The sequence below is a fragment of the Saccopteryx bilineata genome, chromosome 3, assembly GCF_036850765.1.
Source record: "Saccopteryx bilineata isolate mSacBil1 chromosome 3, mSacBil1_pri_phased_curated, whole genome shotgun sequence".
Lineage (NCBI taxonomy): Eukaryota > Metazoa > Chordata > Mammalia > Chiroptera > Emballonuridae > Saccopteryx > Saccopteryx bilineata.
In genome coordinates this window covers 145,835,614-145,850,249 of record NC_089492.1, presented here as the reverse complement: position 1 = coordinate 145,850,249, position 14,636 = coordinate 145,835,614, and the positions used below count along the sequence as shown (strand labels likewise).

General features: G+C 47.8%; 1 protein-coding gene across 13 annotated transcripts in view; it reads left to right on the top strand.

Moving 5' to 3' along the window:
• REEP1 (receptor accessory protein 1) overlaps positions 1 to 14,636 on the top strand; it is a 137,285-nt gene that overhangs the window by 94,584 nt on the left and 28,065 nt on the right. For 9 of the 13 annotated variants that reach the window (XR_010730340.1, XR_010730339.1, XM_066267635.1 and 6 more), the window contains exons 4-6: positions 1,506 to 1,626; positions 5,929 to 6,042; positions 14,426 to 14,578. Coding sequence is in view for 11 of the 13 variants with exons in the window: in XM_066267635.1 (XP_066123732.1) it covers positions 1,506 to 1,626; positions 5,929 to 6,042; positions 14,426 to 14,578 (388 nt within the window). In the remaining 2 variants the exon portion in view is untranslated. Of the gene's footprint in view, positions 1 to 17; positions 148 to 1,505; positions 1,627 to 5,928; positions 6,043 to 14,425; positions 14,579 to 14,636 lie in introns of those variants that run through there. The other 4 variants (XM_066267633.1, XM_066267637.1, XM_066267634.1 and 1 more) reach the window with 3 other exon arrangements.

Below are 14,636 nucleotides of genomic sequence, written 5' to 3'. Positions count from 1 at the left end.
GGAAGAAGTTTGTTACACTCACAGATCCCCGGGGACAGAGGCACAGCAGGACCACACGGGGATCACTGAGGCGAGCTGAGAAGCAGAGACAGGAAATGTGGAGGAGAGCTGTGTTGTGGTGTCCATGGAAGGAACAAGTAAGGCAGGGTGAGCAAGTTTAGAAGTGGCTAGTCTGAATAATTTCAGTGGGCTCTGGGGTGTGGTGTCTGGGCTGTCCCAGGTTGTCTGGTACCTGACCCTCTGACCCTGGAATAATTAGGGCAGGTGGGTAGTGACCTAGAGGGTGAGGGCCCAGTGAAGGAGTCAGTTGGGGTTTTGGGCTCTGGACTGGTTGGTTTGCATATGAAAGGAGCATTTGCAGGTGAGTTGTTTACTCTCTCTCTAGGAATTGGCTAACGCTGGGAAGGGCAGTCTCTTCTGAGTCAGCAATGCCCCAAGATGTCAAAGCATCAGAATAGAGAATATAAAAGACATGGATAATCCACATCAGGACAGCCAAACATGGTTGCACAGGTTGTTCATAGCACAAGATAGCCAGCCAAGGGGGAGAGTGGGGCTGACATTCAGATGAGACCTGTTTGTAATTGACATGCTTACAGGACTGCCTCCAGTTGAAGAGGCTGGCTTTTTCTAGTGCTTACCAGCATACCCCGTGGATTAGGAGAGGCCTGTATGAGCACTTGTCTCAAGTTGCTGTCTATATTATTTATGACTATTTTCTTAATCTCCGTGTCCCTCCCTGGACTGTTAAGTCCAGGGATGTCAGAATCTGGGCTGTTTCCCACTAGACTGGGAGCTCTAAAAGGGCAGGGACCAGGTCTGCTTTGCTCACCACTGTCTCCTCAGTGCTCAGCACCGGCTGCCTGGGGTGGGTACTGGGTAAGTGCTTATGGGGTGAATGAATGAAGTGCAGGACTTCAAACTCCAGAATTGCATGTTGCCTGTGCCCCAAATTCTTTCTTCTTTTGGCTCCAAAAAGATAAACTCTGTTTGCCTTCTCTTGCGGATGAGTAGCATCCTTTTCCTGACAAGATGAAGGCTACCGTCCCTACCTCTTTTTGGGCTGAGAAGACTGCCAAGAAGAGGCGGCTTTTATTCTCATAAAAGATTCTTTGTCTGCTCTGCCCTGCTGTATGTCCTCCGGGGGCTGTGCCTTCCTGGCCACTAGTGAAGAGTGAGTAACTGGGCAGGTGACACAGGTGTGGCCTGAGCCTGCAGCCTACATGTGCATAGCCATGCAGGAAGTGCCAGCTGTTGCCAGGCGCAGTGTAGGGGGATTGCTGGAGAGAGAACCTGGTTTCCTGGCTTGCTTTGGCAACAAAAGAAACACAAACCAGCTTTCACAGGCGGCCTTGGGCATGAGCTCTGGGGTGGGCGAAGGAGGAATGTGGGGCCTTGCAGCCCTGTGCAGGCAGGACAGGTCTGCACTGAGTCTTACCCTTCTCAGGCCAAGGGCAGGGCTACCAGGAAGCTAACGGGCATGTGTGTTTCTCCTCTCTCTCCAGGTTCCCATTCTATTATGAACTAAAAATAGCATTTGTAGCCTGGCTGCTGTCTCCCTACACAAAGGGCTCCAGCCTCCTGTACAGGAAGTTTGTACATCCCACACTGTCTTCAAAAGAAAAGGTAACTTATGCTGCTCTGCCTTTTCACTTCTTCCAGTGAGTGAAACATTTAAAAAGTGATAAATAAAATGGGCTAATTATTTTATTGCAGGAGACCCTTGGTTGGCTCTTATTTGTCCCCAACAACTTGTTCCTTCTAGTCTTTTTGTTTTTAAGTCTATTTTTCTGACATGTTTAGAAATAGTTGTGAAGTTCTCAAAAAGATATTTGCATTATTTATTGTAAAATATTTCCATAAGTTGAAACAAAAGACAGAAAAGATTCACTCATAATTCAGCTGCCCAAACTGAACTTACTTTTATCATTTTTAGCCCCTGTCCTTTTGCAGATGTGATTTTTATATAACTATTAAAAAAATACTTTTAAAACTTAACGTAGTAGGGAAACTGAAGCATTGAGAGATTAAATGACTTGAACTGGTGCCTAGGTAGCTACTAACAGAGACTGGAATGTAATATATAGTAGTAATGTAGTACAATGTTTGCTTTATTGTTCAATGAGAAGATGTATGCCACCAATGTAGTAATGTTATTTTGGCAATTATCAGTTGGTAAGTATTAATGAGAATTATCATAATAACTTGCTTCATGCTCTTTACCTTTTGTGTTTGTTTTGCTTCAAAGTACTTCATAAACATCCTTAAAATGAAAATGTAGATTTATCTAATGTCAGAGGTGGAAAACATAAGACAGGGAGAGCCTGACTTGTGGTAGGGCAGTGGATAAGGCATCGACCTGGAATGCTGAGGACACCGGTTCGAAACCCTGGGCTTGCCCTGTCAAGGCAGATATGAGAAGCAATGATGAGTTGATGCTTCCCACTCCTTGCCCCACTCCCTGCCTTTCACTTTCTCTCTCTCTTCTCTCTCTAAAATCAGTATATAAAATCTTTAAAAAAAAGGAAAAGATGGAGAGATGGCAGGAAAGGAGCAACAATAAAAATTCAAGTAAGAAATACAACATATCTTTTGAAAAGAAATTTAATTCTAAGCTACTTAGAAGATAATGGCACTATGTATAAAATTACTTTTGTTTAACATTTCCACTGAACCTAATTTGTCATTCTTGCTTTTAATGAATTGTTCTATTTTTTAAAGATATTCCATACAGGCCCTGGCCAGTTGGCTCAGCGGTAGAGCGTCGGCCTGGTGTGCGGGGGACCCGGGTTCGATTCCTGGCCAGGGCACATAGGAGAAGCGCCCATTTGCTTCTCCACCCCCACCCCCTCCTTCCTCTCTGTCTCTCTCTTTCCCTCCCGCAGCCGAGGCTCCATTGGAGCAAAGATGGCCCAGGCGCTGGGGATGGCTCCTTGGCCTCTGCCCCAGGCGCTAGAGTGGCTCTGGTCTGGGCAGAACGACCCCCTGGAGGGGCAGAGCATCGCCCCCTGGTGGGCAGAGCGTTGCCCCTGGTGGGAGTGCCGGGTGGATCCCGGTCAGGCGCATGCAGGAGTCTGTCTGACTATCTCTCCCCGTTTCCAGCTTCAGAAAAATACAAAAAAAAAAAAAAAAAAAAAAAAAAAAGGCCTGACCTGTGGTGGCGCAGTGGATAAAGCGTGGACCTGGAAATGCTGAGGTCGCCGGTTCAAAACCCTGGGCTTGCCTGGTCAAGGCACATATGGGAGTTGATGCTTCCAGCTCCTACCCCCTTCTCTCTCTCTGTCTCTCTATCTCCTCCTCTCTCTCCCTCTCTGTCTCTCTCTCTCTCTCCTCTCTAAAAATGAATAAATAAATAAATAAAATTAAAAAAAAATAAAGATATTATTTAAAAAAAAAACATTAAAAAAAAAGATATTCCATACAATAATGAATGCAAAGTCCATTAAAATAAGCATTACCTCTATCTTGCTAATTTGTGTTTGTTTGTTTGTTTGTTTGTTTCCTGAAGTGAGAAGCAGAGAGGTAGAGAGACAGATTCCCACATGCATCTGACTGGGATCCACATGGCACACCCACTAGGGGGCGATGCTGTGCCCATCTGCAACATTGCTTCATTGCAACCGGAGCCATTCTAGTGCTTGAGACAGAGGCCATGGTGCCATCCTCAGCGCCTGGGCCAACTTTGCTCCAATGGAGCCTTGGCTGCAGGAGGAGAAGAGAGAGACAGAAAGAAAGGAGAGGGGGAAGGGTGGAAAAGCAGATGGGCACTTCTTCTGTGCACTCTGGCTAGGAATCAAACCTGGGACTTCCACACACTGGCTGACGCTCTACCACTGAGCCAACCAGCCAGGGCTCCTTGCTAATTTGATGACTTCTTTTTTATGCATACTAGTTTATAAACCTTTCTTCAAAATGAAAATTTTAAGTGCACAAAAAACCTCAAAAATTTTAACATAGATATGATATTTGTATTCTGAAATTATAGATGTTTGCATGTGATTTATTTTTTCTTGGTCTTTATAATGATTCATGAACACCACCATGAGTGGAGTTTAGTTTCTTCTTTTGACTCATCATTTTGACTTATTCTTTTGATTTAGAATAAATTCCTGAGAGTAGTATTATTGGTTCCAAACTGTATAATTCATTAATTATGTGGCTTTCTAAACTGATTAGGTGATAGGATTCTTTAACAGAAAATAGGAACACTATAGGTACCCTGAACTGAAAGTTGAATACTTTGGACTTCTAAGGGAAGGTTTGGGGGAACATATCAATGGGATGAGCAGGCTACTATAGACATTTCTAAGAATCCCTTTAGGCAGTGGTGCAGTGGATAGATTGTTGGACTGGGATGTGGAGGACCCGGGTTCAAGACCCCAAGGTCACCAGCTTGAGCACGGGTTCATCTGGTTTAAGTAAGGCTCACCAGCTTGAGCCCAAGGTTGCTAGCTCGATCAAGGGGGTCACTTGGTCTGCTGTAGCCCCTTCCCCCCCCCCCCAAGGTCAAGGAACATATGAGAAAGCAATCAATGAACAACTAAGAAACCGCAATGAAGAATTGATGTTTCTCATCTATCTCCCTTCCTGTCTCTCTGTCCCTATCTGTCCCTCTCTCTGACTCTCCCTATCTCTGCCACAAAAAGAGCTACAACATAGTACCTGCTGTCTCAGAAGGGTAGATTTTGAGGACTGACAATCCATTTCTTGACCTGGTTATCAAATTCCTTTCCCTAAAAGCTGTGCTTACCTTGAAGGTGTCACTGTAATTTCCATTGAAATGAAGGTGAATGACTCTTAAGAGCTGGCAAGAATCATTTCCAGAGTCAGTCAGGGGTCACATGAAGACTCATGTAGTGACATCCCGGGAAAGCTGAAATACGGAATGAGCCTGAGGTTAACTGCTCACCTGCATACCTCAAAGCAAAGGAAATGCACTAATATGCTGAACTTCAAAGGAGAATAAGTCCAAATGCATTGTCTTATTGAGCTTTGAGATGAGCTACTGTGATTACACAACAGCTGTTATATATTACAAAACAACCCCAAACAAACTAATGAAAGGAATAAGCCAGAGTTGATTTGAATTTGAACTAAATCAATATTTTTACTTAGTTTTGGTTCCTGAAGTCAACTTCGGTCTTCTTTCCCTTTACCTTGCAGTATGATTCTGGGTGACTTCTGATTTGTCTTTCTTTCATTATCTGCAAAATGATCTCCCTTATCTACAAAAATAATACCTATCTTTAGCAGTATCCTAAACCCTCCCATCAATATACTCATGGGGAAGTAATTGCATATAGTATGAAATAGCTGTACAATAATAGAATTTTAGAGCTGCAGGAGCCTAGCCCCCAGAGATAAGGGAGATCTCAGTGGTTCTCACTATGGAAACCAGCCACTCTGTCAGGTGCTTCGTTGAAACAACCTCATGTAATCCTCACTGTCCTCCACAACTTAGGTGCTATCACTGTCCCCATTTTTCAGGAGACAGGACTGTGTGTAGAGGCTGCTTGCCAAGGTCTGGCCACCAGTTAGTGGCAGGTCTTTATTCTTGGCTTTCTCTGTATCCCAAGGTCCTTCAGTGTCTTAGAGAGTGTCTGTGTGTAGAATGACAGGATAATCCACAGTCAGGACCCCTGGCGCCTCCCTGGAGTGTTAGAGGACTATAGGAACAACCCTAAGGTGCTGCTTGGACAAAATCTTCCTGGGTCAGTGAGTTGATGTTTTTCCAGAATTTTCTTTCCCATTCCCCTGTACTCCTCTGTCTCTCTCTCCCCCACACACACCCAACGTGCCTATGATTTCAGTCCCAGCAAGAATCGGTCACTGGACAAGGTGCCAAGAACAGCCCTCAGGAGGAGGGAGAAAGCACAGAGATCTAGCTGAACCTTCCAACTCAGTGTGTCTCTGCTTTTTCTTTTACAGGAAATTGATGATTGCCTGGTCCAAGCAAAAGACCGAAGTTATGATGCCCTTGTGCACTTTGGGAAGCGAGGCTTGAACGTGGCAGCCACAGCAGCAGTGATGGCTGCCTCCAAGGTACTGTGCTGGGCCCTGACCACGGCTGCATGAGCTTCTCGATCTCCCCAGCCTGCCCTGCTCATCACCTATGTACCTTGCGCAGGATAAGCTAAGGACCAGTCAGTGGTTCCTCATCCTTTTGGGGTCCCCTTGAGAATCTGATGGAAAAAATGGTGACTCTTGCTCCCAGAAAATTGCACACTCACATGCGCCTGCGCGCTCATGCATGCACACGCGCACACACACACACACACACATACGCACACAGTGTGTGTAACATTAACAGGTTCCTAGAACCCCTGCAGCTCCTCTGTGCATCCTAGGTTAATGTCCTCTAAATTACTTGGAGCTTAGGCCAAGGAGCAATAGGAGAGGGAAGGGGATGGAGGGACAGCTTCTCTGCAGCTTCCCAGGGTGCACTGGGAGAGTCACCTAAACTCCAAACAGACAGATGGAAAGACTGAGTGAGCAGACTGACTCCACGTTCAGGTGGCCCAACAGATCCAGGGGAAGGGACCCAGGCTCGCAGAGGAAGTTGAGTGGCCCAAACATGGAGAGTGATGATATGTGTAACAGCAGCGACTAGAGCTGGAGGAGATCTGAAATAAACACTGGTCTTGTGGGATATTGTGATGTCAGCTTCCCTTCTCTTTTCTGTACAGCCCTGTTCACAGGTCCTCTTAGTTTCTCCTCACATCACATTCTCCTTGTCGTTGTGTCCATCTCATTATGTGCTCAGCCTTGAAAAATTAAATTTGTAGATGTTTACTCTTGGAATAAATTTAGCAGATTGCCCTTGTTTTCCTGGTGATGACCCCTTGCCCCAAATTCACATGCGGAGTCGGCATCTACGGTGTACTGGGGTGGAGGAGAGGCAGTAAGGCTACTGTCTGGGAAATGCTATAGATGGGAGGTGAGTCTTATTAACAAAGGGAAGCTGTAAATCCTGGGTGGCGAGGGGAGGGTTCACAGGCAAAAGGAGGGAGAGCTGTGAAAGGCTTTGTAGAGGGCAATTAATACAGGTCTTGGTGCTCCAATCAAGTCTGGGAGGGAGGAGAAACAAAAGGCTGGTTTCTGTTTCTGAAAAGGACCAGCTGCCTCTGCAACACAGAACTTCAGACAGCTGATACTTGCGGGAACTTGCCCACCTGAGTACAGTAGCTGCAGGCAAGAGGATGGGTTCCACCGAATGTCTTCAGAGGGGACAATCCACTTTGGTGTCCCAAGAAATTATTCAGGATTTACAAAGAGCAGTGATCTTTCTGATCTTCCAGGATCTTTCTGTTTGAGGTGCAACCATTTGATTCTTTTATTTTTAAGCCTTAAGAAAAGAGGACTCAGAATTGCTAAAGTCTGAATTCATCAGGCCAGTTTTACAACTTAGAGCCACAGACACCTTCCCTTAGTCCCTCTCTCCACCCTCATCTCCTCTGCCTGGAGAAAGATTGGCTGCTTGCTCAGCGCAGACACAGCACAAACGTGGTGTAGTTATCAGGGTGGCTCAGTGCAGGTCACCTGTCCGCGCAGCCACGTGTGTATAAATTTTATTCCAATAGTAATTTTGTAGGGCCATCCTTTCCAAGTCTGCTTCAAGCTGGAGCCTCCATTGTCTTGATACCATCTTGGCCAATCCTTGCCAGCTTCTCTGGCCACCTGGGGAAGCCCAGGACCTACTCCTAACTAATCGGAAGGAAACTCCAGACAGTCTGAAACTTCTCAGGAAATAACTTTCCATCAGCTCTTTCCAGATGAACCAAAGCAGTGAGAGATGCCTGCTTCCTGCTGAAAGGGTTTCAGATGAGAACATTTTCTGCCTTGGGACATCTTGTTTTCCTCTCTAAATATAAATATCATGAGAGAAGAAACAAGTCTTCTCTTTCAAAAATACAGCCCTCAATTTTTGAAACAGATTTGTACTAAAAAGAAGAAGTCTAACCAGGCGGTGGCACAGTGGATTGAGTGTCAGACTGGGACGCAGAGGACCCAGGTTTAAGGTTGAGCATGGGCTCATCTGGTTTGAGCAAAGCTCACCAGCTTGAGCCCAAGGTCGCTGGCTCAAGCAAGGGGTCATTTGCTCTGCTGTAGCCTCCCCACTTCCTCGTCACACATATGACACATACAACAAAGCAATCAATGAACACCTAAGATGCCGCAATGAAGAATTCATGCTTCTCATCTCTCTCCCTTCCTGTCTGTCTGTTCCTATCTATCCCTCTCTCTGACTCTCTGTCACACACATACACATGCACACACGCACAAAAATTCAATTCCTCAGTTGTACCAACCCCATTTCCAGTCCTCAGAAGGCACCATGGCCTGACCTGTGGTGGCGCAGTGGATAAAGCATCGACCTGGAAATGCTGAGGTCGCTGGTTCGAAACCCTGGGCTTGCCTGGTCAAGGCACATATGGGAGTTGATGCTTCCAGCTTCTCCTCCCCTTCTCTCTCTCTGTTTCTCCTCTCTCTCTCTCTCTCTCTGTCTCCTCTCTAAAATGAATAAATAAAAATTGAAAAAAAAAAAAAAAGAAGGCACCATGGCTGGTGGCTGGCCCTGGTGTGGAACGTTCCATTCTGTCCTCATAGAAGGTTCTCTCGGGCACCAGTGCCCCAAGCCTGCTGTTCAGGCACCCGGGTTTTCCTTCTCCTTGTTTTTACCCCTTTGCCTGCAGTGCTCTGTCTTGGCAAGGACTCTCACTTTTCCGCTTAGCACTTTGGGACCTCTGTGTGTGAGATTTGCTAGGAGAATAGGGAGATGGAAACTCAACCTTATAGCATCCCCTGTGGTGTGGCTTTCCTTTCTTCATCCTCTGCCCTGGTCCGGTCCTGCTTTCTTCCACACTGTGACCGCCACTGCTGACTGGCCAGCTGACACTCAGGCACTCAGCAGCCAACAGGGTCCAGCCAAGTCTGGGTATAACCCTAGCATCTACACAGCTAGGGCCACAGAGATAAATTAGAGTGTTTTCTCATTCATTTTTGTTTGTTTGTTTGTTTTCAATTTTCCTTTAAAAATAAACTGTACAAAACAATTCAGCATAAATAGTTTAAAATTTTTTAAAAATCCTCTCTCGCCTGACCAGGCGGTGGCACAGTGGATAGAACATCAGGCTGGGATGCAGAGGACACAGATTCAAAACTCCGAGGTCTCTGGCTTGAGCAAGGGGTCACTCACCCTGCTGTAGCCCCTCGTCAAGGTACATATGAGAATGTAATTAATGAACAAATAAGGTGCTGCAACAAAGAATTGATGTTTCTCATCTCTCTCCCTTCCTGTCTGTCCCTATTTGTCCCTCTCTCTGACTCTCTGTCTCTGTAAAAAAAAAAAAAAAAAAAAAAAGCTTCTCTCTCTGATCCTTCTCTCTTATCCATCACTGCTTTATCTAAATCTCTTGCTTGAATAAAACACTGTCAAACCACCATGGAACTTCATTTCTGGAACCAGGAGCTAGTTCTGGAAAGCTCATAAGCCTAGTGACTTGAGGCTTCTGACCACACTGAAATCATCTGCCCTTGCCTTTGTTTTTTTCCTAGCAAAAAACTACCTGTTTACAATTAATCAAAGGGCAGGTATTGCTTTTCTTTTCATAAAACCTCCCTCGAGCTTAGAAGGTATTTCCAAGGTAGAAGAGAATACTGTCGTCCCCTCCAGATCCTCGTGTCTCAGTCTGTAGCTTCGCATGCCCGTCTGCTGGATGCAAGCGGCCGAGGACTATGGGGAGCCTCATGCCCATCTCTGCCCCTCAGAGGAGCCTGTCCCACCTCGGGACTAGCTTACATCAAGTTAACCTTCTTCTGTTTTAGCTGAAGACTGTGTCATTAAGTTAATATTTAGAATTCTCCATGGCAGCTGCTTTTAAACCCCAAGATTATCTAAACTGTTATGGGCAACGTGCTGGAAAAGTTTGGAAGTATTTCCTACCCTCAAGTCTTAGCTTTCCAAAACACATTGAAGCAGAACCAAGCAGACTTTAGACCAGTGTGCTTCTGCCACACTGGTCTTTGTCACTCAATACCTCGTCATTCTGGGTCCCTTATCCCTAAAAGTGTCTGCTTGGAATGTTACTTCACCTCACTCCACTTGGTGGGTGGGTGGGTAGGCAGATTACACCATACAGAGCCCCAGCCTCACAAGCAGCTGGGAGTGAGGGCTTGGACTCACCCGGAGTTGCTGGTCGGGTGTTACACACCCTCCCTGTTCCATGTTTCCCTGTGGAGATAATGTGTAGCCATATACATCAAGGGTTCTAGTCCTGCCTGCCTGACCTAGGAGGTCTGAGAAAGCATGTTTGTGATTACATGTATTGGGGAGTGTTACCAGAAAGGGGACCTGCCCTCTGGGTCTGCCTAGGGCTAGCTGGTAATGTGTGGGTTCCTGACTTCATGCAGGAAAAATTTCACAACACCAGTCCAGGTGATTTTGAGAGGACATTTATTAAAGTGGGGGACAGTGAAACAAAGGAAGGACTTAGGATAGAATAAGTGACAAGAGAAAGCCTAGACGGTGCTCTGCTTGAGCTCCCTAGAAACACTATGGGAAAGAAGTGAGCCGAGGTGCGCTGCTGTTAGCTCACTGGAGAGTCAGAGGAAATGGGGCCTTGGGGGCAGGTTCACGGGGTTGGCCCAGAACAACCTGCCCGTTACTCCCCTGGTGCACATCTCATGGGCACTTAGCATTTAGAAGAAAGGAAGTGAAAAGTTCCTGCCTGAGAAGGGGCGTGGTGTGCTGGGTCTTTGTTTTGAGGGGTGTTATCTCTCTTCTGCAAGGAGTCCTAGGGGAGGGCCCCAGCAGAACGCTCATAGCTTTCCAGGTGTGGCCTTCAACACGTTGATTCCTCAAAATGAGTGGATAGGGGAGTTTGGGATTGTTCTTTGATCGGCTTTACTGCTTTACTTTTATCTTGGTCTGGCTCTAATTGGGTTTTGTTATTTGTTCTCCTGACTTCATCTGTCCTTGGTTTGGCTGGCACAATGGCACTAATTGGGTCTCTGTCCTCTATCTCCCTGACTGGGGTGATCTAAGCTATTTATTCTCTGGTCAGAGAGGAGAAGTATAAAAAACTGTTTTCAAGTGTCCTTGGTTAGGGAAGATAAAGCTTACAATTCACTAGCTGCCTGTAAATTGGTCAAATTGTTTGGCCTTGTTTAATCTTGTCTCCGATACCGCCTTCACTTGCCCAGGATTTTCCTAGCTCCTCACTGTCCTGACGAAGGATGAGCTGTTTCCTTGCTGTGGTGATGTGGCAGCTTCTTGGTTACCTCTTTCCTGACTCTTCTCTCCTGCTCGCTCCCTTCGTCCTCCCCTCACTCCCGGAGGGTCGGGTGGGATTTCTCGTCCTTGCTCTCCTCTCCCTCCCAGGGCCACCTCGTTTCCCTCACCTACAGCTGCCACCCAATGCCCCTGCTTCCCAGACCTGCTTCTCTGCCTGGGTCTCAAGTCCAGTGTTCCTGGTCTCTGCCGAACAGCTCCTTCCCTGTCCCCTTGGTTCCTCCTGTCAGCATTTCCCCAGCTCCAGATCTGCCCTCTCCTGTGTCTCCCATTTCTGGTGACAATGAACGTCATCTTTCAGGCCCCAGGCTCTAAATCTCTGTCGCCTTCAATGCTCCTCCTTCCTCCCACTGACTCTTCAAGTCCTGCCGTTTGACATCCCTTCCCTCCCTCCAGGCCTCTTCTCACCCTCCGTCTAGCTTGGACCATTGCAGTAGCTACCCAAGTGCTCGACTGCTTCTCTCTTTCCCTTAGAGGCCTGGGCAGTCAGACCCTCCCAGCCCTCCTGCCTTGTCTCTCCTTGCCTTTTGGTTCTTCTTGTACTGCAGTCACAGTACCACTGTGCACTATTTCTAGAATTTTCTCCTTCCTGCTCATATTGGTTTTCATCTGCCCCTATTTCTGCCTGTTTGAAATTCTGTCCACCCTTCAAAGTCAAATGCTGCTGCCTCTACAGAAATCTTCCCTGATTGCAGGTGGAACTGGTCTCTCTTACTCTTACAGTCATTTATATTCATGTCTTCTCATCCCCAGTAGGTATCAGTAAATGTTAAAGGAATGAAATACCATTGTGCCTACTTTTAGCTGTCCTGCCCAGTAGCATGATACCTCATGTCGAGTGGCTTTGTAGATAAGCAGACTGGGGTTGAAATCCCAGCTCCTCTCTTGCTGATGCACCTCTGTGAGCCTCTGCTTCTTCACCTGCAAAATGGGCATGATAAGAGTGCCTCCCACCAAATGGTTACGAGACGATGCATGTAAAGACTTCACAGGACACAGAGTTTATACCAAATGAGTAATAAAGGTTACCTGTTACTCACTTGTACTCACGTTGGTTTGATCTCTGAAGCTGATCACTGTCTTCCGTTCACTTTTGGACAGAATAAAAGAAATGAGCCCAGTGTGCCATTGGGTGGGTATTTGCAGTTCAGACTGTCCTGGAAGAGGCCGAGTTTCCCCATCCGCATGGATCTTGGCTCTCTTGTCCCAGTCCGCCCTGCCTGTGCTGTCTCCCTGGGCAAGCCACTCTCCTGCCCTAGGAGAGGAGGACTATCGAACCATGGGTCCTAGCATAGGAATGAACTTCAGATGCCATCTTCCACAACGCCTTGCTTCACAGGGGTGGACGCTGAGGCCCGGATGCAGAGTGGCTGGCCTAAGGCCCCACAGCCCCGCTGGGGTCAGACAGAGACTTTCCAGGTCCCAGTCCTGCGTTCCACGTGTCACTCTGAGCAACCCTAGGCCCACGCCCTCCACCCACGCTGGACTGGCAGCCTCTGGCCACTTTAGACTTGGATTACACCACCAGACCCCGAGGGTTGTGGCTGAGTGCCTGGGAGATGAGCTCTGCCACTGAGAACTTAGTCAGCCGTAGCCTGGGATGGTGTAAGTTGGCTGCCCACTCTTCGGACCACTTTGTATCAAACACCTCTGGGAGTCAGGAGGGTACATCCAGAGTCAGAGCCTCCAGCAGCGCTGCCCCGCAGGCCCCCTCTTTGCCTTGACGCAAGGCTGGGCTGCATGAAATGCAGAGGTGGCACCGACCTATGAAGGAATATAGATCACAATGAAATAATTTCTTTATCACTTAGATAATGTGGGCACATTTGTAAATGCATCTATAACCATATCTCCACTTTTCACAAACGGCTGAGCCAATCTGTTGTGTGGGTGCCCCCCCTTCGTCCTTTCTTTCCTCTCACTGTCCCTTTCCAACAACAGGCTCTCTGTGTCACCTGCCGTGGGAGGAAGAGAGATCTGCTAGCACAGTAACCTCCCCTCAGGGCCTTCACCCGAAGGGAAGCAGGGGACAGGTGAAGCTTGCAGCTAAGACAGTTCACCTCAGTGGTGGACTTCTATATGCAGGGCTGGGACGGCCACTGCGTGTGGAGAGCCCTTCCTGACCCTGAAATCCCGCCACCTGGGAGCTGGCCTGCCTCAGACGACCGGGCCCTGATCCAGTTCACGGACGGGACGCATCTGTGCCCCGTGGTTACTCAGCACAGTCCCGCCTCGCCTCCCGGCCTGCTGCTTAGCTCTGCAGCCGCCTTTGGCACCTCAGGCTCAGCCTGTTCCAAACTAGAAGCACCAACCCAGCCTTCCCTGATGGTTAATGTTTGTTTTGCATTTCGTCTCCCATTAAGGACACTTCCCAAAAGGGAGGCTAGGAATAGTCTTTACTGCAGACATCCCCGTCCGTGTGCCGGCTGCACCCGAGGGAGGGGAGAGCAAACACCAGGACAGCCTCAGAGTGTGCTGCACAGTGTACCCAGGACAGTCACCTTATTCTGAAGCCCGCTTTCTTCCCAGTGCTCACTGCTTAAAACCCTCTGCGGCACTCCCATCAAAGTTCACGTGTCGGCAGCCCCAGGGCACGTTCTCCAGGCTTGTCTCATCATCACTGGCACCAGAACACCTGCTCAGATGGGTTCTGTCCCAGTTTCCCCAGAGCACCTCAAGTTTTCCACTCACATGTTGGCCCAAACCACTCACCAGCCGCAGTATCCTTCCCATCTTTCTGATGATGCAGTCCTGGCCTCGCTCTGGTGAGGGCTCTTGTACGAGGCCTCCCCTGGGGTGTTTCAACCAATAGTAGAGTCTCTCACTTCCATGCATTTCTCTCACACACTTTGCTATCTTTGTCCTTTGCTGCCTTGCGCTTTTATGTCTTAATGCCCCAGCTAGACGGTGAGTTCCTTGGGAGCAGGAATTGTAGCATGTTCTATGTGCATATTTGTTCCTCTTCAGGGCTTCACACAGAGCTCTGACAGCATCAGTGTTGCTGAGGGAGTGAATGAGTGAATGAGTGAATGGGGAAATGTGTGAGTGAGTATAGGAGGCAAGGGCCGCACGGCTCCCTTCAACCCTGTTTTGTAGGCTTGGTGCCCATAGCATTTTTTTTTTCCCCTTTACCAGGTGGCTCGACTCTTTCATTTTATCTTCTCTTTGGACCTCAGAGAAGGGCAGGTAACCCCGTTGAGAGGTGTGACTAACTCCAAACTGATCCAGTGGGATAAAGAGGCCAGCAGCCTTCTCAGCCCACTAGCGCATGGTCTGGATCAGAGCCAGGTGCCTGTCCCGCTGACACCTGTGTGTGTGCATGTGTGTTAACTCCAGAGCAGCTCCC